This window comes from Corvus moneduloides, chromosome 4 (assembly GCF_009650955.1).
Source record: "Corvus moneduloides isolate bCorMon1 chromosome 4, bCorMon1.pri, whole genome shotgun sequence".
Classification (NCBI taxonomy): Eukaryota; Metazoa; Chordata; class Aves; order Passeriformes; family Corvidae; genus Corvus; species Corvus moneduloides.
In genome coordinates, this window is record NC_045479.1 from 9,654,094 (window position 1) to 9,674,836 (window position 20,743).

The 20,743-nt window shown below is 45.5% G+C and overlaps 1 protein-coding gene and 1 long non-coding RNA gene across 3 annotated transcripts in view; one reads left to right on the forward strand and one right to left on the reverse strand.

The window, feature by feature from the left end:
• Positions 1-1,312: 1,312 nt before the first annotated feature.
• Positions 1,313-20,743, reverse strand: part of LOC116443092 (potassium voltage-gated channel subfamily KQT member 1-like) — a 429,428-nt gene continuing 409,997 nt past the window's right edge. For both annotated transcript variants that reach the window (XM_032106956.1, XM_032106955.1), the window contains one exon: positions 1,313-3,317. In XM_032106956.1, the coding sequence (XP_031962847.1) occupies positions 3,162-3,317 (156 nt within the window). In that variant the 3' untranslated portion in view covers positions 1,313-3,161. The remainder of the gene's footprint in view (positions 3,318-20,743) is intronic.
• On the forward strand, positions 7,917-20,319 carry LOC116443094. The gene is made up of 3 exons (XR_004239747.1): positions 7,917-8,064; positions 10,727-11,479; positions 18,895-20,319. It is a non-coding gene; the product is annotated as an uncharacterized LOC116443094 (long non-coding RNA).

A 20,743-nucleotide genomic window follows, 5' to 3' on the forward strand; every position in this document is an offset into this window, starting at 1 on the left:
CCACCAGTCTTCTTCCTTCCTCACTGCAATTTGCCCAGGCTGCACCCTCATCTCTCTGTTTTAGCAACAGGGAGTGTTGTGGTCACGGGTTCTGCCACACTGTGGTGTCCACAGCACCAGCTGTAAAGTAGATGTACAGCCAGCACTGCTGGATTTTAAAACTCGAGAAGTTCTGGCTCTGGCCTCACTCAAGACTTGCCTGGGAAACCCTGGCTTGTGTTTAAAAAAGACATGTTTGCACACACAGATGCACACACACAGTCTGGGACACATTCTGTTTTTTTGGAGGGACCACCGTGTGCCTCTTTGTCTTTTCCTCCCACCCACTCATCCCTTCTGACACTCACCATAGCTGTGACCACTCGTATTCTATTTGGCTGGATTTTCCAGGCACTTCAGAGTAGTAGGTGTTGCTATATATATAGTGCCTAAACACTTCTGTTGAGGCTGAATAGTAAGTAAAACACTGTTGCATTACTTGTTCCACCAAGTGATCAGGATATCCCTCACACAAATATCTGCAGTGTTGCAGGAGGAAGCATCGCCTTGTGTTGGCCACAGCAGCCCCTGAGCTCTTCTGCTGAAAGCTGCACTGCTCCTCTTATGAACCTCCACGGCAAAGGGATCTCCAGGCAGATTTATTTTCTTTTAGCTGTGGCTGATGAAATGATGTTAGCCCTAATTTGGTGTCCAGTTGCCCATTTAGCTCTGGCTGGCCAGAGTCAGGGACATTTAATGAAGGACCAGAAGCTCATGACCCTGACCGAAAGCCAGGAGCAAGTCAATGCTCTGGCAATGATTATTTACTGTTTTTCCCATGTTACATGCTGTATTTGGTCATGTTCAGTAACTCTGTAGTAATCAGACAAGATGGAACGGCGGCTTGTCAGCTGATTTAATTAAAACCACATTGTTTCTTTTTTTTTTTTATTGCCTCTCACACATCATTAATATTCTGTCTAAGACGCGCCTGCAATCTAAAGATTGGAATCAGTCTCATTGTGCTCTTTCCAAGCTTGAATTCCCAGACACACAAACCTGGGAAAGAGTTTTAAAGGGACAGGTAATAGTTAGAAACTAATTTGATTACATTGAAATGGACCACTCATTTGTCCAAATAAATGCTTATTAAGGGACCAGTCTTTCAGGTTGCTTTTAAATGCAGTGCAGGCTTGACTTTCATGGATATGAGTGGGAATAGAATATATTTAGGATTTCCCAGGACTCAGGTCTTTGCTCTGCAGTCTTCTGCTCATTCAAATTTTTGGTTATGTAAATATATTAAAAAAGACTGGAGTAAGTAACACTGCACCCATTTTAGCTTGGTTTATTATTTAGGTCTTTAGCAACAGTGTTGTATTGTCCCTTTTCTGAAGTGCCAGGTAAGATCCATTTTATGGTGACAGTGTTAAGGAAACCCCCCAGTCGGACCATTCCCAGGACTCCCTGGCAGGGGCACTCCCAAGGTCAGGGACTTTCTGGGACCGAAGGCCCTTCCCCAGCTCCAGGGACCGACAGGTCCCTGCCTGGCTCCCCACACACCCCCCTCACATCACACCAGGTTTGCATGGCAGAGGTGGCAGAGTCCCAGATGTCTCATTCCATAAAGCCATTTTATTCCTGGGGCAGTGACACACAAACAGCCGAGCTGGTGCCTCCAAGGAGGGACCCCAGCAAAGGAACCCCTGGGATTTTATCTCATCACAGCCTCCCCGTGGCCAGTCTCGCTCTTCCTCCCGAGTCTTCGGCTCCTGCCCCCATCTCTGTGTCCATCCACCTCGCAGGCATCACCCGTCTTCATCTCCCTTGTTGTCCAAAAGGTCGGCAATTCCCGGCTGCTGCTGTGTCTCAGTGTCCAGTCACCTGGCTGGCATCACCTGCCTTTGTGTTTTTGTCATCCCAAAGGTCGGCAGTTCATCCTCTTGTCCCAGGCTCCCACCCAGATCTCAACCTGTACTTCAATCTGCATTTAAATCTGCATCTCAATCTGCATTTCCATCTGCAGCTTGGGAGCCCAGCTACCTGCATATAACCCATGACACTGCACCAGATGTGTTCCTCAACAGCAGTACATCAGCCAGCATATGCACTCGATCTACAGCCAGATTACAAGGCAAAAAATAAATCCAGCATTTAAAATTATATACAGCAGTTTATTTAAACAGCGATTAACTTTCATCAACAGTGCGTGCATTTCTGTTTTCCTTAAGAAACCCTGCCACTCTCAGTCACAGCTGCAGCCCTCCTGCAGCACCCTGCTACTCGGTGGCTAGAACCCAGCTTCACAGACAGTCACAGCCAATTACCATGCGGGTTTCTTACGTTAAAATTAAGGTAACTGGAGTCAACAACCGCTGCTGAATGAAGGTAAAAGCTTGAGAACATTTTGCATAACAGTCATCAGCGTAGCTGATAGCTATTACAGTGTTCTGGTGCAGTAAGCCTACGCAGATCCTATCTCTCCTGCCTGTCTGTTCCAACATGCATCTCATCTCACTGGCAACCCTTTGCTTTAATTAGCTGAAATCTTTGCTTCAGCCTTTCATATGTCAACCAGCCTGTGTACACTTCCATATTTTTAATCAGTAGCCTGTTGTCTTTACTTTGTCATTCGCACTAGCATATAAATCTGCCCTTCTTATGATCCTCACTGCTTGGTAGAAGTCAAAACATGCTGTTTAATTTTCCTGTTCACTGATTTCCATTTGTTTCATGTTCAAATGCTGGCTCCTTTCCCCCTTTCGGGCATGCTGTGAGCATTAAACTTAGTGATTAAATGCCAAAAGAACAGTTCTTTTCCCCTTCCGTGCCCACAAATGGGTCATCCTAACCCTGGCTGGGATGCTTCCCTCGACGGCGTGCCCGGTGCCTGTGTGCTCAGCCCGAATGGGGCTGGGGGGATGGGACCGCCGCGGGCTGGCAGAGTTTAGCTAACGATGGCTAAAATAAAACAGGTGCAAAACTTATGTGCTCTTCTAAGGTCATGACTGGCTTCTTGCTGTTTCTTCTCTTTTTTTTTTTTTTCTCTATTTTTGTTTTTCCTCATTAACCTACTACTGCAGAATATTTAATTTCACCCACGACACAGCTGAAGACACCAAGACTGAGAAATACTCGGATGTGAAAGAACAAGAGGGTCACATGTGAGTGTCCACTGGCTTTCACATTTTCTGGTTCACTGGGGGGGACTCTGTGGTTGTCTGCAGAGGTCTGACAGGTGGGATGGCTGGCCCTGGCATCTGTGCCTGGGACTGATCCCCCAGCTGAGCCTGGAGCGTGCTCAGGATGTCATCCAGCTTCTGGTCCATCTGCATGACCTGTTAAGGAATCAGAGAGCAGACGAGCTGTCAGATGGTTGCAAATGCTTCTGGTGAGAGGCATTCCGAGGCCAAAAGCAAGGAAGAGGCCTGGCAGGGAGCATGGGCATCTGAGAACCACCAGCTCCTGACTTTTGTCCAGCCTACTGCTCTAGACCAGATGACACTACAAAGTCACAGGGTAAATGGCAGCAGAATGACAGGACATGGCTGGCCCAAGGACTCAACTCAACCATTTTGTCTCTCAGCCTTTTCCCAGGGTTGATGATGATGATGCATCTTGCAAATATCTGCCCTGAAACTCCCCTTCACTCTTCGGTTTATTGTGAATGTTTTTTTCCCAGTACCTCTCCCAGCCTTCACCACCCTTGGTTGTAGGACATCATGCTTTCCATTAGTGTCTTGGGAAATGAAACAGCCTCCCCTCCCTTCACACTGTAAATAGATGCCTCTGTGATACGTTACAGTCAGAGATCCTACCAGATAGGGTGTTTATTCCCATGCGTTTTTAGGATAGCCTCCTAAAAACCACATAATAACACCAATGACTTCATTAAAAAAAAAAAAAAAAGAACAACCATTCTATAGGAAGACTGACATGCTAATTCCTTCTATCATTTCTTTGCTTTCTAGCTGAAATTTCTCAGCTGTAGTCCCTAGGTAAAGGAGTCTTTCCTAATTGTTATTATTATTATTACCACTAAGCAGGGAAAGGCAAATCTGGATTGTTAAATGGAAGCTTCACTCATGCTTCCCTGTATTTTTTTTTAAAGTTCTGACCTTTTTTTAGGAGCACACAGCAGGTATTTCCCCCCTGTGCTGGTAGGGCTTGCCTTCACTGCAAATGGCTCCCACTCACCTTAGCATCACCCAGTGGGACAGGCTGGGGGCCGGGGGCTGCTTGACTTTGCTCCAAAGGCAGAACTATGGCCAGCATCATGTAATCAGCTGGGACCACTTCTAATGATGCTTGAACACAGTGCAGCTTTGTGTTACAGATGAGCCCAAGAAAAATGAGCATTTTGAAGAACATTGAATGGTTCACTTTACAGTTATCTGCTGTGAAACTATGAGCCTCTGCAAACTGTGATCTGTCCCAGTGGGTCTAATAAACTTTGATAGCAAACCTTTTAGAGTGATATCAGATCTAAACTGAGCTTGCATTAAAATGTGAGGCAGAGAGAATGAGAGAGAGAAGGATTCCAGCCTTTTTCTGTGTAAAGATAATTTTGGAAATAGCCATTGGCAGCATGGACTGAAAGCTTAGCAGGCTGAGATTGCTTTAAAAACCAAGGCAAGGAAAATCACCTTATCTGCTTTTGCCTCTTCTGTCTCTTCTCACTCCAAGTGCTGGCTTCCCTGGGGGCCCCTCAAACCTCAAGGTACCAGGAGCTTATTCAAGTTCTATCTTTTTGGCAACCACTACTCTCTCCTAAATACAACCTGCTGGGGGAAGAAGGAGTGGAAAACCTCTCCTACAGCATAGAGGGAGAGATGTGCTGGTCTCTCTTCCATTCCTACATTTACGACTGCTAGCTTCTGGTAGAAAAGCCCTTCTCCCTGCCTCCGTTTTGGTGTGGGTCTGGGTTATCTGAGGCAGAGTTTACAAGCAAGAAGGGAGTGTTTAGGACGTGGGCTGGACAGCAGAGACCTTCACTACAATTTCTGCCTTCCAGGTGCATGGCCAGCACTGCCTGAGTGGTCAATCACTGACAAAAAGCACTGACATTGCTCTGTCTCAGGCACAACAGCCCCAAATACTGCTCAGCATTAACTTGGCTGAGAGTCTGCAAGTCACTAGTGGTTTAAGGGTTAAGCAGCATGGAATTAATTTAAAAACCACAGCCTTTATTTTCTCCTCCATTCTTGAAAAGCCTGTTTGGCTGATGCTGGTAATGACTCAACAGAATCTTTCTTAAGCAGAAATGTTGCTGCAGAGCACAAACTAAAGCAGAACTAATGTATTGCAATAGGATAAAAAGAGGTGTAGGCAGGGAAATGGGATCAGGCAGATGAAAGCTTTTCTGGGGCTTTCTTTTGTGAGGCTTTGTTGATTTCGATCTGCACGCTTTATCTTAGATAAGCTATGCCTGCATATTCCATATCATTTAAACTCACTGTATTTCACTGTGTTTTGCCAGCTCAGTGAAAGAATGTGATGGGGAATAATTTTATGCACTTTTCTTTCCAGGGGAAGAGGAGGGTGGAGAATATTCATTTGTAGGGATGGAAACTGAGAAATTCTTGCATAGGGGAGTAGAATACACTACACTTCTGTCACACCTTCCACATGAGGATCAGTAAATACTTCCTGAGCATCAGCAAACAAAACTGCAAAGTTCTCCTGTGTCAACCGTACACACAGGAGGGTTTTCTTGATAATTTTTGAGATTAGAAGCAGGACTCTGCAAAATTAAGTGGCCCATAAGAAAATGTAGTTAGTGGCAGATCTGTTCTAATCCTTAGCTTTGTATTTTATACACAGGCTCAGGCCACCCTTTTCTGGCTTCAGATGCTCTAAAGTATGCCTTACTTGTAAGCAAGCAACCAGGCTGGTAAAACTTTAGTCAGAAAGACAAATTCTTAAGCACCTTGTTGAATTGGGGCTTTTTAAAGAAGGGTCAGATTTGGAGGCTGGGTAACTGTGATCAGGGAGTGGCAAAAGAAGAGCTGTGGACACTTTGCCTGAAGTCAGTAGGATGACTTGCAGGGTTAGAGGAATTTTCATGTGGGTGAAGGTTTTTTTTTCCACAGGAGGGTCCTGATTTCAGGTTTCTCCAGATCTACCTCACAGCTCTTACTTTCCCTAAGCCCAAACAGAAGTTGCTTGTTTTGAGCAACACCCCCAAACAAGTGCTGGGAAAGGGTTAAACTGAGCAACGTGTTTTTCAGATGAGTAAAGTGAGAAGCCATCCAGAGCTGGCCGAAGAGTTTCCAGAGAGATGTGATACGGCCCTGGAAGGCTCAGTGGAGACAGGTGAGCTTGGCAGCTGTCCATGAGCAAATGGCAACAAAACTCCTGTTCTCCCACATCACAATAGCGCGCCGGAGATGATCTATAAAATTGTTAAAATGCTTTAATATCCTTTCAACTGCCCTGTAGAAAAGAGACTTGCAAAAGCAGTTTAAAATATTGCACTGTTGTTATTGGGTCTGTGAGGTGAGCTGAAGGAGTGTTGAAATGTGTGTTTATTCTAACATCCCCCTGTGAAAGCAGGCTGGACTCCATGGTGACATGCAGCAGTGTTAGACAAAAAAATAAAAATGCCCTGCCACCAGCTCCAGCGAGGCACAGCAAGCCACAAAGTCACTCAACCCATGGAGCTCAAGGTGTCCCTCCCCTTCACCTTGAGCACTAGATTGGCTTTCAACACCTATGGGCTGTTTGAGGATACTTTTGAGCCTCTGTTTGCAAGAGCTGGTGTTGCTTAAATACCTCTTTTTACCTCAGTTGACTCCTGCTGCAGAAATGCCTTGTGGAGAAAGACCCCTGGAATGGCAGCAGGATGGAGGAGGAGGGCTGGGTCATACTGGGGATTTGCCACATGCTGGACAGATTCCTAACTGCCCTGAGAGCTTTTTTTTCCTGACATATTTTGCACACACAGACCATGAAAAAAATGCATGTGTGGAAAACTCAGTTGGACTAGCCACATGGTCTCCCCAGCTCCTGTCACGTTAGGCCAGAAAAATCCCTCCCCCTAGGTTTTGTCTATCTTTTTAATATGATTTCTGGAGGCTGGGAAAGCCAGTACCAATTATGTGCACAACACACTGACTTGAACTGTTTCCAGAGAAGCAGCAGAAGGGGAGGATGGTCTGCTGGAGCACTGGAGTAAATCTGTAAACCCACAAACACACTCACATGTTGCCAAGTCAGTGAAGCTTTGTATCAAAACTTAACCCCATTCATTTCATAGAATTGCTGTCACCTCCTGGAGGCTCTGCTCTGTCCCTCCCTGGAGCAGTCCTACCCGGGCTGCTGGACACAGCTGAGCAGGGCAGCCTTGGTGCAGTTGTCTGCAGCACCTCTGGGCTGCTGGTCCCAGGGATGCAGCACGAAATGGAGGAGGGAGAAGGGGCAGCCCAAGTTGTGCCACCAATCAAAATGTCATGGAGCAAGTTCTGCTTTTGGTTGAGCTAGATTGACTTTGGCTTCCTGTTTGCCTCACTGCAGTGCAGAAAGCTGTGAGCCCACAGGACAGCCCAAGGTGTCCTGGCAGGGGTGGAGGATGGAAGAGACCCTGTGTGGCTGAGCCCCATCCCCTGCTGACAGAGCTGCTGCACGAGGGGGGCTTTGTCCTGGGAGATAAGATATCCAGACCTCCCCTCCTTGCCATGCAGCCCTCATCCCACAGCAAACTGCAAACCTAAGCACGGACAACCCAGAGCCACCAGAACCCAGTGGAGCTCAGCAAGGGCATCCCCAGGGCTTTGCCTGGTGGTGTGATATTTTCCAGCTGACACTGCAAAGTCAAGCCCATCTGGGGCCATGTAAACATTATGTCCCAGCCTAGGGTTTCCAAACCACCGGAAGCCTGAGCTCAGCCCACTGAACACCCCTTCTCTAGCAGTGGCCCAATTCTGTGCTCTTGGCTTTGCCACCTCCTCTGTTTCCAGCCCTTGCTGCAGCTCCTGCTCCCGAGGTAGCTCCAATGAATCAGGATCCACTCTCTGCAGCTCTGACTTAAACACACCTGCCTGGAGGGTTTTAACACCAACTGCTTGGAAAAGAGTCATTTGATAGGTAGGATTTATTTCATATGGATAGAAGTGTGCATATGAACCTTAGTCTGCCATGAGCTATTTCTACCGGCGTGTACTTGTTTCTGATACTCCCAGCTTGTTATTTGTGATAGGTCACCTAAGGTCAGTTTGTAGGAGAAAATGGTATTAATGTAGTAAAATCAGATGTGATTTAGTTGAACTGGTGTGATCCATTTTATGGATACTTCCACTTCTGACTCACGTGACATACTGATTTAGCTTAAGCTGGTTATCCTGAAATTTGTGCCATTTTCACATGTTGACCAGGTCTGTCACATGATGTTTCTTCTCATTCCAGATGGTGGACTGATTTGATTAGATTCTGTAAAGCCCATGTTTAGCTTTATATGCACATCTGGTCTTGTAGCTTCTCTCTGCCTACAGTTACACCCAATTATTCAAACTAATTGCCTATTGTACAGTTCGAAGCCTGAATTGTTTATTTTAGGAATTGCTTTATTTTTTAGCATGTGGATTTATTGCTGCCCAGAGACTGCTGATTCTGGGAAGGAAAATCTTTTCTCTACAGCACTGCATGCAAAACTGCCTCCCTCTCACCTTGCTTGTATTGCTGGAGATATTTCACTGAGGTGAAATGCTGAATCCACTGAAACTTTTTTCCCTTCAGCAAGGCCAGGCAATGTCAATGTTGACATAGCTTGTTGGTAGCTGTGAGGAAGCCACTGGCCACACCAGCCACAGAGACTGGGACTGGCTTGGGGAGATTTCTCTTGTGCAAGGTGTGGCTCTAGTGCAGCCTCTGAGCCCGCTCCAATGAAGTGCTTATGGATGTGTTAACTTGAAGCATGTGAAGAATCTTCCTGAGTCCACCAAATATTTAAGTGCTTTGCTGGAGTAGAGCCAGAATGGTCAACAGTTTGCAGGGTTATACCTTTAGGATAAGCTTTTGGAGTCTCCTAAATACTCATACACACATATGCCCAGAAATATATCTACACCACCATTTTTCAAGTCTCTGAGGAGCAATAATTGCCATCTATCATGATATCCTTCTTGAAAACACTTTGGCATTCATATTAGCAGAGAACTAGCAGGTCATGTCTCTTAAACAACAGGAAGGCTTTGATGAACAGGATCCCATTAACTGTCTGGTTTTGGGATGAGTTGTAACAGATTTGGAATTGGCCTCAACTCTACAACGATGCTGTAGGAAAATAGCCATGTGGCCAGACACAGGGAAACACCTCACTGGGGGACATCAGTGTCCTGTAGCCAACTGCCAGCACTCCCTGGCCCAGCACTGAGCTGTGCACCCCTTGCTGGGCTCTGCTGAGGGTGCAAACAGCACAGAAGCACCAGCTCCAGACCAGGGGAGCTCTTGCCAGTAACTTCAAAGGTCTGGTAAACAGGTACATGAGTAGAACCTAGATAAGCTCCGTTGCCATGACAGTTGTTCTGGCAGACCCAATTCTTCATGAACACCAAAAAAATATATGAACCACCAGACTGTCTTGTTTGACTTATTCCGTGTACCCCTTAGCAGATACCAGCTGTTTATTTTCATTCCATGAAACTTATCTAGATAATGCCACAATTTTCCAGGCCTCCCTTCCTTTATCCCAAACATCCCCACCCATCCTTAGGTCAGGTGTTACAACCTCTGTCGGCCTAGAGTATAGTAATCTTTATTTTAAGTATAGCTTCATTTATTTTGGTTTCCATCTACCTTTCCTGTTTCAATGGTAGCACAGAGGTCTATCCCTGTGCCCTGTGCTCCTGGGGTATTTCCTGCTGGTACCCTCTCGGTCAGCATTTTATTTTTGTATTTCCCATGCCACAGTTGCACTGATGAAGCTCCCCAGTAAGACCTGTGTCTGTGGTTGCTGTTTCTGGTGTAAGATGCTGTTTGCTTAACTGCTAAGCAACTATCACAAGTTGAGCCCTGGCTTTCTAAAGCAGGCCTGGTCAGCACACAGATCATGTGCTACTGCTTTGGGGAAGGTGTGATTTATTTTTTGAATATGAATCCTCTCTTCCTAAACAAATGAGGTTTGGCTGAAGATGTATCTGTGTGTATATTGCCACGGCAGCTTTGGATGAAGCTGGCCAACTTCAGGCATGTTTGCCAGAGAGTCCTTACAGATATAAAGTTCATACAGATTTCTGGAAGTTTGGCACTTGTGCAGAAGACAGACATCCAAATTAGAGCCTCTTTGAAGGAAAGGCAGAAGAGGAAGGTGAACTGTATTATTAGACCCTGGAGAATCCACACAGGATGCCCTGACCACAGGAAAAGCTTTATTCAGCTCTTGCCCCTTATTAGCCTCGGATAATCAACCACAAAATAGAGAGTCACAGGAAACCAGGCAGCATAATTTCTGCTGCTCCCAGAAGTACTTGTTTCTGGCTCAAGAAATTCAAGTGGTGCCACTCTTTGAGTGGACACTAGGGTAACTTCCTAGCTGCCATTCCACAGCAGCAGGACTTGGCCACTGGCTGAGCCGGACCCTTGTGAGAGCTTGTCCCATTCCAGCTCTTTGCACACGCACCTGTCTGTCTTTGTGTCTGCAGCCAGTGCTTTCTGACGTTTGGAATTTGTTCCCCCCAGTAGGTGAATGAGACTTTGCAGAACTCTCTGTCTCCTGAGTCACACACATAAATGGATATTTCTATTGTTGCAGGGCATTTTGTTCCTCACCCTCCTCCGGATCCTGCTCAGATCCTCCCTGTAATCTTGCCATCTCTCTCTGTGACATCGCTCCTCAGCCACACCCGGGATGACGCACTGCCATTTCTCAGCTCATTGCACTGTGTGGCTACAAGTCCTGCTGCAGAACCAGCGTGGAGACAAACAACAGGCAAAAATAGAGCCAGGCTGGCCTCAAAGGTGGATCTGCAGCCTCTGTGAGTCACGCTGCAATTTCACAATAAAGCCACCTTGGAACTTACGCTCCAAGATGCTGATTAATTTAATTTTTAAATCTCTAAACAATACTGGGCAGAGAGGAACAATAAGAAGGAAAAGCAGCACTGAGTATTCAGATGATACTAAAGGAGCACTGAGAAAGAAGTGACCTTATGCCTTTCACTAGATGGGTGCGATAACTCAGCATTTTAGATGGGTGTGATGAACTTGGTGTTTGCATCTCACCTAACCCTTGGAAGAGATGGGATCAAGCCTTCTATGCTCTGATTGCTTTGCCTTCACTTTGGCTTTTTTGAGCTCAGATAAATCCCCTCCGTGAGAACAACATCTAACCACACCAGCCTCATGGCTAGATAGGGTTCACCAGTTCCTGCAAGAGAGAGGTCACTTTGGACTGATTCTTCTCAGCTGAGTTGCAAGAATAACTTGCTGATACTGAACCCAGTGGGAGAATTCCCTTAATCCAGCCCTGGCGACCTGACACAGATGATGGACTGTGTGTGCCAAGGTAACTTTCACACACTTTATCACAGGTGTTGATACACAACTACCCTCCATTCACACACACACACACACACACACACACACAAATCCTTGCTTCAAATTATCCGCTCATCTTTACTTATAGGTTGGTGAGAAGGGCAAAGCGAGAGGGAGAGAGGGAGTGCTGTTATTGGGAGGAGTACAGGCATCATGGTGATGGAGATTTAGATAGAGAGACATGTAGGTACTAGAAGAGTTCCAGGCAGCTCTTGTAGGACTTGACCAGGAGCTCAGAAACCCAAAATCCAGTCTATACCCCAGCCCAGCCTTTGTGCATTGAGGACAAGTCACTTCCTGGATGAGCCTTACCAATATTAACCATGTGGATCACATAATCTGTCATTTCCTGTGTTTCTGACATGAAATCACTTGAAATTGGATAGGTTTCAGTCTTGGAACAAAACAGAAGACTCAGACCAACACAAAGGTAAGAGTAATCTAATATGGGGGCTGAAATGTTGGCTATAGGAAGGAAGGAAGTTGTGTTGGAAAAAGAAGATCAGTCCCTGTTGGCAGAGGACAGGAGAAGAGAAGGTGGTGGTGGTACTTTGCCTTTCTTAGTGTTGGCTCTTTGAGGATTGACATGGACACAGTAGAACAAGGCTGGAAGTGTGGCCTGCTGCTCATCCCAGGAAGAGAAAAGTGATCAGGAAGCAAAAGGATGATTGTCTGGAGATCAGAGAGTGTCACTGGGAGGCCACTGTCTGGGTCTCTATTTTCAGCTTACACCATTTTAGCCAAACCCTGTAGCCAGAGTAAGGGTTGGTCTGTGTGCAGATTTGTGCTGCTGTCAGAAAAGCCAAGCTCACAACATGTCCTGGGGATTGTGGAGCCTGTCCTGGGCCCTCATTCTGCTGTGCCCTGTTTCAGTGAAAGCAATGCAGAAAACTTGGGAGAAGCTCACTTGTGAGGGTCTTGGGAAGTGAGAGCTGGGCCTTTGCACCATGAGCTGTCGAACAGGTTAAATGAAAACTTGTGCCCTCATTCCTTCTCTGCTCAGCATGGGACGAGTCCCTGGGGTTGTCTTTACACAACACACTCATTGAAACTCCCATGGGCTCTGAAGGTGCCACAGGACTTTGCCCAACGCTCATGAGGCGATTGGAGGGAGAAGCTGCAGAAGCACAGTGTGCTGTTACGTGTTTAAACAGCCAGGATTACAAAACACCATTGTTTCCTCATTAAAACACAGAAACCCAAAGCAAGTGAAATATTATCAGGCAGTGCTGACTGAGGGTGTAGCAGTTCTTGATTCTGACTGACTCAAACATGCTCTGCTGAACTCTTTGGTTTTAGCCTGTCTGGCTTATCTGTCATTTGATGGATTTTACTGGCTTGACGGTGTAGTCCAGGCCTGATTAACAGCACTGCCACACATTTTTAATGAGTTCTTGAAAAAACCATGGCAAGTGGGTAGACTCTGGACTCCCTCATCCACATTTGGGGCCATAGTGACCTGGTGCTGAGGGTGTCCATCTGTGTTCAGTGACACCAAGCAACAGCATTTTATCCCAGATCAGCAAAACCCACAGGCATTGACGGTGCAGGAAAAACAACAACGCAGCAAGAAACGGTTCCTGACTTGATCTGGGATAGCTCAGCACCTGGAAGGGTCTGAGCAATGTGTGGGGTGTGACAACACAAACCAGTGCATGAACAGGCTGTAGCTGCAGTACCGTGTATGCAGGACAGCAGAAGAGGTTGCAGGGACAACGAATTTGGCTGGATGTGTCTTTTTCTCCTTCCCAAGCTAGAGAATTTATTATGTTCTGTAGCTAAAGAGATGTCCATGGGCATTTAAAACACTGACTGAGAACAGAAGACTGAGCAAAGCAAATTTCCCAAATGCAGAATCTCAACAGCAGCCATTTTCCATTTCTTTCGTGCTTGAAAAATAAGCGAGAATTTTGAAAAATCAGCAAGGCTACATCCCCAGGGGAGACTCAAATAATGCATTAATTAAAATGAAGAAAGGGAGGTGTCTTATTTGAACTCTGCTGAGCTGGGTGGATTACCTATGAGAGCTGGCAGTGACAGGACAGCTGTGTGAAGAAGCCTGTGGCAGAAGCACCGGCGTCTTACACAAACAACAGGAGACAGGGCGGGAGATGCAAAGCCATAATTGCCAGATAGATTTCTTCCTCATGAGGCACTTGCTAAGTCAGCAGAAACCTGCCTCAATTTTCTGTTGCAAGGCACTGTGCTGTTAATTAAGGGGAAAAAAATATTCAGCTATGACTACTATCACTTTTACAGCTCTTTAGCCTTATCCTGCAGGGAATGCTGCCAGGGGAGATGAGTATATACCATATATATATATATATATATATATAAAACTTTTCTCCTCCATGTTTCTTCTTTTTCATATATCATTGCAGAGAAAAAGTACAGCAATAAAAAGGGACGTGTATTAACATGAACATGGAGGTGTACGAATATGAGAATGGCCTGGTGAGATTTCACTGTCCCAGCATTTAGTAGAACAGTTTAAACCAGTGCTGCAGTTTAATTAAGATTTTGGGTTTCTTGAGGTTCTAGAGGTGGAACTGGGAAGCCATGGAGATCTTCACACAAATTTCTGCCACGAGGGAAAACATATATTTTTCAGGTCAGAAAGCTCAAATCCATTAATAAAAGAGGAATAAGCTAAAATTCATTAATAAAATAGTGAAAAAATTCATTTAAAAAAGTCATTAATAAAACAAAACTTGTGACTACTGAGAACCCCACAGATTTAATTGCTTACAATAAGTAGCTACATCTACTTATGATAGAATTGTAGAAAACTTTAGGGTGGGAAAAGACCTTCAAGATCATCGAGTCCAACCTTTGATTTACTTTTACTCACCATGAGCTGTGACTTTGATCTACTGGCTCAATATAATCTATGTGTCGAAGCCATATTTAAAAATGCCTGGGTTATTTGCTGGAGCTGCCTCCAGTCTGGATCCCAGGGCCACGGATGCCTCCTCCTCCATGCAGAAGTGACCATTTTACTGCTGGCAGATTACACAGGAGCAGAGGGAAAAAGCAAAAGCCCCAAGAAGAGGGTCTTATGCTGTGCTCCAGCTGAGGCACAGTGCACCCCACCAAAAAAAATGGGGCTCCTCACCCTTCTTCCCCTTACCTCTGCCACAGTCAGCTGAAATGTCCATGGTAAGGCACAAAACTGCTTTTTTTCTAGGAATTTGAGCTAAGGTTTTAATTACTGTTAATAAGGATGTGGATTTTATGTCCTGCAAAAAGATTAAGAAAAAATTCTCCAAGCCCCCAGACTGTGCCAAGCCTGGGTAAAAGTAAATAATTTCTTTGCCATGCAATCTAATTTCTCCCCTTTATTGTTTGCTAATGATCTGCAGAAGAGAAAAATCACTGTGAAATACATGATCCCCTCCCCTTTCATTTTTAAAACACTGAAAAACCTCCATTCAAATCTTTGTTTGTTTTTGCTTATCATTCCTGAAAAATTCATCAAAATCAATACAATTTCTTTCAGCGCAGCAGATCCTGAAGTTTTGCCTGGGAAGGGACTTCCTGATGCAAGAGCTCCTGCCAGCTTTAATTCAGACACTTAAGACTTAGCACGTGCCAAAAGCACACGTCCTGTTGGGAGCCTCGGGAGCCAGCCTGGCTCACAGAGATCGTGGAGGAGTCTGGGAGACAGGAGGTTCTCTCCTTCCCAAGCTGCTGGACATCCTGCTAGGAGCACCAGGCCACAGCACCCTTACGGGCAGGTCCAAGGTGTCCACATTTCCTCTCCCCTGGCCAGAGCTCTGCAGAGCCTGCTGCTCTTTATCGCAGGCACGGAGCGGAAGTGGCTTGATTTGTAATGCTTTTGTATGATGTATTTATGGACAACCAGCTCTTTGGAAAGCTCTCCTATACCCTGTTAGCTCCAGGTGGAGTCCCGTGTACATCTGCCCTGGGTCCAGGGCCTCTCCCAGTCTGGGGAAACCCTGACCTTCCCCTCCTCTCTGATTTTGTGGCCTGTCCCTGGTGCACAGTGTTGCCCAACTAACCAGCCTTGGGCTGTTTGGCTGCAGAGCCATCACTGCTGTTCTGGCGCTCGAGCCCTTCACCTCCATCCCCAGGTCTGGCAAGAGAGGCAGAGGGGAGCAGGACCCGTGTGCACAACGGGGGGATAGTGAAGGCCTGCGCATCTGTGGTACCAGCCAAAATGCTGTGCTTTCCTCAGCCCTATGCAGCGTTTCCCAGGGCCTTCCCCAGGGACTCACAGGGATTACTCAGCTCACAGTGGTTTCAGTGCCATACCCTGGGTCAGAGCAGGATTTTGGACACAGCTCTATTTACCCACATCACTTGGGCATGGCCAGTGAATGTGGCAATCTGAAACACTGTTTTTGAAAGCCAGATGTGGTGCTCATGAGTGGATCTGCACTGGCAGCTGGGGAAGATTAAATCATCTTGTTAGCCACAGGGCAGCATGGTGTGGTACTTGGTATGTTAGGCAGAGCTGAGAGAGACTTTGGTAATGAAACCAAAAACTTTCCTGGCCCCCAAAGTCTGAAAAGGTTCAAGAACTTTTCAGTTCTTGAGCAGATTTATAATTTCAAGGAGGAACCTCTAAAAACACCCTGGTATGTGCACGATTTTGAGCCTGGACCCAGCCACACTTGGCACTTTGAGAGTTTTTCTTTGGGTTTTTTGCATACAAATCCAAAACACAATGTAGACTCAGCAGGGAGGAACCAATGCAAACCAAAACTGCTGAGTTTTGCACAGCTCTAATTATAATCTCTTCACAGTGCTGGTTTTATTTATTATTGTTTGTACTGTGGTAGCAGCGTGGGGCTCCAACCAGCTCTGGAGCTGCGCTGTGGTAAAGGCAGGAGAGGGAGGCAGCATCCCCAGCCTCAAGAGTGTATAATCTAAATAAACAAAAAAGATAAAGAATGAGGGAAAGACATAAGGCACGTAAGCAGAGCGATTGGGAGCAGTGTTGGCAAGACAACGCTTCTCTTTGCGTCTCTCTCACCCACACACAAAATCATGTTTATTTATCCTGTAAACCCTTCGGGGTCAGGGCTGCATTTTCCAAAATGTGTAGGGAGATGGGATGCAAGAAATGTGTGGAGAAATGGAGGTGCTGAAGGCAGCAGCAGGAGATCAGCAGCCCATGGGGCTGCCATGCCAGATTTTGGCAGCGAGGGTGGGAGCAGGAGGAAGGTGATGGGGAGGGAGGGACAGAGCAGGAGACTGAGTGCCCTCCTTAGCTTGGGTCAGGTCAGAAAGCCCACTGTGACAACCTGGGACAAGTCACCAGACCACTCCATGCTGCAGATTCCTCTAGGCTTGAGCAGAGAAAAAATGGCGTAATTCTTCCTTGGTGTAAACTGCTTTGAGATACTCAGGTGAAAGGTGCTAGAGGAATGCAAAGATTTATTTTTCATAAACCTCTTGACATATTCTTTTCAGTGCCAAGTCAAGGCCTGAAGCCAGGAATTTTGGAGAAACAGACTTCTCTCTAATTATATATATATATATGAATATAAAAATATATTTATGAAAGAGGCCAAGGTATATTTTTTCAAAATGAGGGCTTAGGTTAGATTTCCTAAATCTATATATAGGATCTTAAATGAACAACCAGATTTAAAATCAGGACACTTCATTAAAACTGAGTTCAGGAGTCTAGCTATAAGTTCTTACTTGAAAATGTTTAGCCACAAGCTAGATGGAAGTTTCATATCTTAAAAGAAGTTTTTAATGTCTGGTTTTGTTTTTTATTTTTTTCCTGTAGGATTTAGGTGAAAGTTTGGGCCATTATTCACCATTCTGCAACTATTAATTAAAACAAACAGCTCTCTGAACCTATTTCTCACAATGGGGAAGATTTATATCTTGAAACTGAAGCTTGTTTTTTTCACTATTTTCTACACTGCGTAAACATCCAAGGTAGTTATTGCAGCAATCACCAACACAAGCTCTCAGAGCTCCTTGCCAGGCTTGTGATATTTATTGCTTGAAAAGCCCCAGCTCCCGGAGTGAAGTGATTAGATGAGAACCTCAGCTTTCAGTTCAAAAACAAAAAGTCATTTTGAGAGAAATGGGAAACCATGAGCAGAAGGCAGAGTCAAGGGTCCAAACATCAGAAAGGCAAGCAAAAAGAGAAAACCCCACATGTATTATTATTTTTTAAAGCCTAAGGACACTTAAACCAACCTCCCCCTTATAATTTGGCAGAGGGGGGCTGACTCATGGCTTGTGGCTGCCAGGGCATGGCCGTGGCAGGGGTTACTCATCGCCTTGGAGTGCCCAGAGGTTTTTCCCCAAGGGGCTGCTCACCCTCTGCTGGGCTGCACGTGTTTGTACTGCCAGGTGCTGGGCTCCAGCCGCTTCTATTTTCATGTTATCTTTTTCTTTTTCCTTTCAAACCAACTTTACTGAGGCATTTGTTTATGAAAATATCCTGCACAAGGAATTAGCACCGACTTGGCAAATAGAGACAATAGGTCAACTCCTGGTCCTTCCAAATCTGACAGGATCTCTTTAGCTTTCAAAAAAAGAAGAAAAACAGAACTATTCAAAAGTCTTGGCCGCCAAATAGTCCATAAGCCCATAACAATGTAAAGCAAATGTAAATATTATATGATGAAATGCATTTTTCAAAAAGCCCTCTTTTCTCAGCAGTTAGATGGGCTTTATATACAATGGGAGGATTCATTCCTGAAGGTAACTCCAGCCTATGAAACAAACCCCTACATATCATGGCCTAAAATATCTATTTTATACAATGCTTTTACCTTGTGAAAGCTCATTCAGCCTCCTGATTTATGAAGGCTGTACTTCTCCCTGCTCTGCTCTCCACACACCCTCTGGGGAGAGGAGAAAAATACAAAGAAACCTGGCTAACTCCAGTGTGACTAAGGGGCATTAATACTGGAAAACCCATGCAAGGAGTGCAACAAAAACACAAGCAGGATAAAACCAAGAATGTTTGTGCATGGCAAAATAGCACGCGTGGTGAAACCTTTTGTACACAAAAGGCAGGGTGGGGATGCCCAGATGAGGCAGGAGAGAGGAGTGTGGTCTTTTCAGCTGGCTGGAGGTACAGCCCATAGCCATGTTGCACTTTGTATGGTTTGCATTTGTTCATTTATGGGGTACAACTCCCACCTCTCTTCAGGGTGCAGTTAAACCTGATTTCTTCAAATGGTGGCTTCAGGAATCAGGACAGCTATAGACCAGCAACAGATACAGCTCAGAGGAGAGATAAATCTCCTCTTGCAGGAGTGAATAGATGCCAGAATACTCTGAGATGCCCCTCTTTACCAGAGAACCTTGCATTATGAATGTAGCTCTCTACTGGAGCTTGGGTTGTGCCTCAGTAATGACCTGGTATTGTCCTTTCTGTTTCAGACATACTTTGTGAGCTGGTGGAAGACAAATGTTGGACACACCAGTGCTGTCAGCTGCTCCAGCACTCTTGAGGAACGCCATTCTTCCTATTGCTGCCGTTAACTCAGCCACACACCCTGCCAATAAACCATAGCAAGAGCTGCCTAACAGGTCATCCTCACTGCACAAGAGCGGGCAGTTTGCCAGCACCAGACAACTTAACCACCAACCGTGGCTGTTTTGGGATAGCCAAATTCCCGAGGCTAATGGCAGCCCCTTCTGAACCGATGTCTTGTTCCACTGAAGTCCAGGGGCTTCCCAAACTTTTGGAGTCACAGCTGGTGAACACAAAGGTGCAGCCTGATACAGTCCTACTGTTCTGCGCGTGCTGTTGTGGTCCAGAGTGAGCCAGCACTGGGGTGTCCACAGCTGGTGAAACCCAGGCCAAGTGTCTCTGCTCTGCCATGTCTCAGCCTGGGTGAGCTGCTGAGCACTGTTTTGTCAAGGTTACAAGGCAGGGCTGAAGTGGCCTCCAGCCAAATCATCACCTACCCAGTCCTTACGTCCAGAGATATGCACAAAGGCAAACAGCTGGAACAACTGGGCACTCGCTGGAAGGGAGGACACGACAAACCAGAGACTTCTCGTTAACTTTTGCAGACAGATCAAGGGACAAAGGCAAGTATCCCATAATAACTTGGCAAATACCGCAGTACAATGCTCAAATCTGTGGGATGTGGCTTCACAGAAGAGCTCACCACCTAACGCAGCCCAAAAAGCTTGGCACAACCATATAGTTCAACTCAAACACTGCTCCAGACTTTGGAGGCTGAAACTCAAGAATGCCAGGCCCAGAAAAATTCTGCTGCAAAGACAAAGTCAAAGCAACTCAGGCAGATTTGTAGATTGAAATGGAAATGCCCTCACCGTACTGATTACTTAACGCCATTTTATTTCTTCCTTCCCCTTTGAAGAGAACTGTTGTGCGAGCAAACAGAGCCTCAGTTCTCTTGTTGAAACTCCTGACGCCAGTGATCTCCCACTTCCATGCAAAGCAAAGCTATGTGGAAGTCATAGGGTCAATTTGTTTACCTTGCCTGTGGCAAGGCTTGGGTTCATCAGGTTAATTCCAGTAGTTGCTAAAAGGTCTTGAAATTTTTTCTCTGGTGTCATATGGCTTTTGTATTTTTTTTTTGTTTCAAAGCAGGGGGTAACCATGAACTGTTCAAAACACACCGAAGTAAACAACATTTTTCTGCATCAAGCTCATCCTGTGGATTAATTCATTTGCATTTCTGGCCCTTTCAAGTGAGGGGAAGTCATACAGATGTGAGCAGTCATTTAAGGATTTTAAGGGTGATGGTTCACATCATCCAAAATTGATACCAGGACTACTCATTCACAGGAAAAGGAAAGATTATGGTGGACATACTGATGTTTTGGGGAAAATAGGGGATTTTTAATAATAAAGAAATGTATTTTACAACTGCTATTATTTGTTTAAGTTCAAAGCCCCTGGCACATCCACACTGATCTGTTGTGAATTGCTTCTTTGTTTTTGGTGGTAGAAAAGTTGATTTCATATTGCTGATTCATCTACTGGGTTTGGATTACTCTTGTTATCCTTTCAGATAATGGACCATTGAGCCTGCAAACAAGTCTGCTGTCTGGTACCATCAGCTGATTTACATCAGATTTCTGAAATTGAGTAGTTCCAGTTCTTGGGGCTTGCATGTATGAAGGAAAAGCAAGAACTTCATGACAACCAGGGCAGCAAAACACTCTTTTGCTCAAGAACCAGCACATCTTAAATATTGCTAGGGTGAACTAGGCCTGTATACAGGAACGAGTTAATCCTGAGATAACTGTC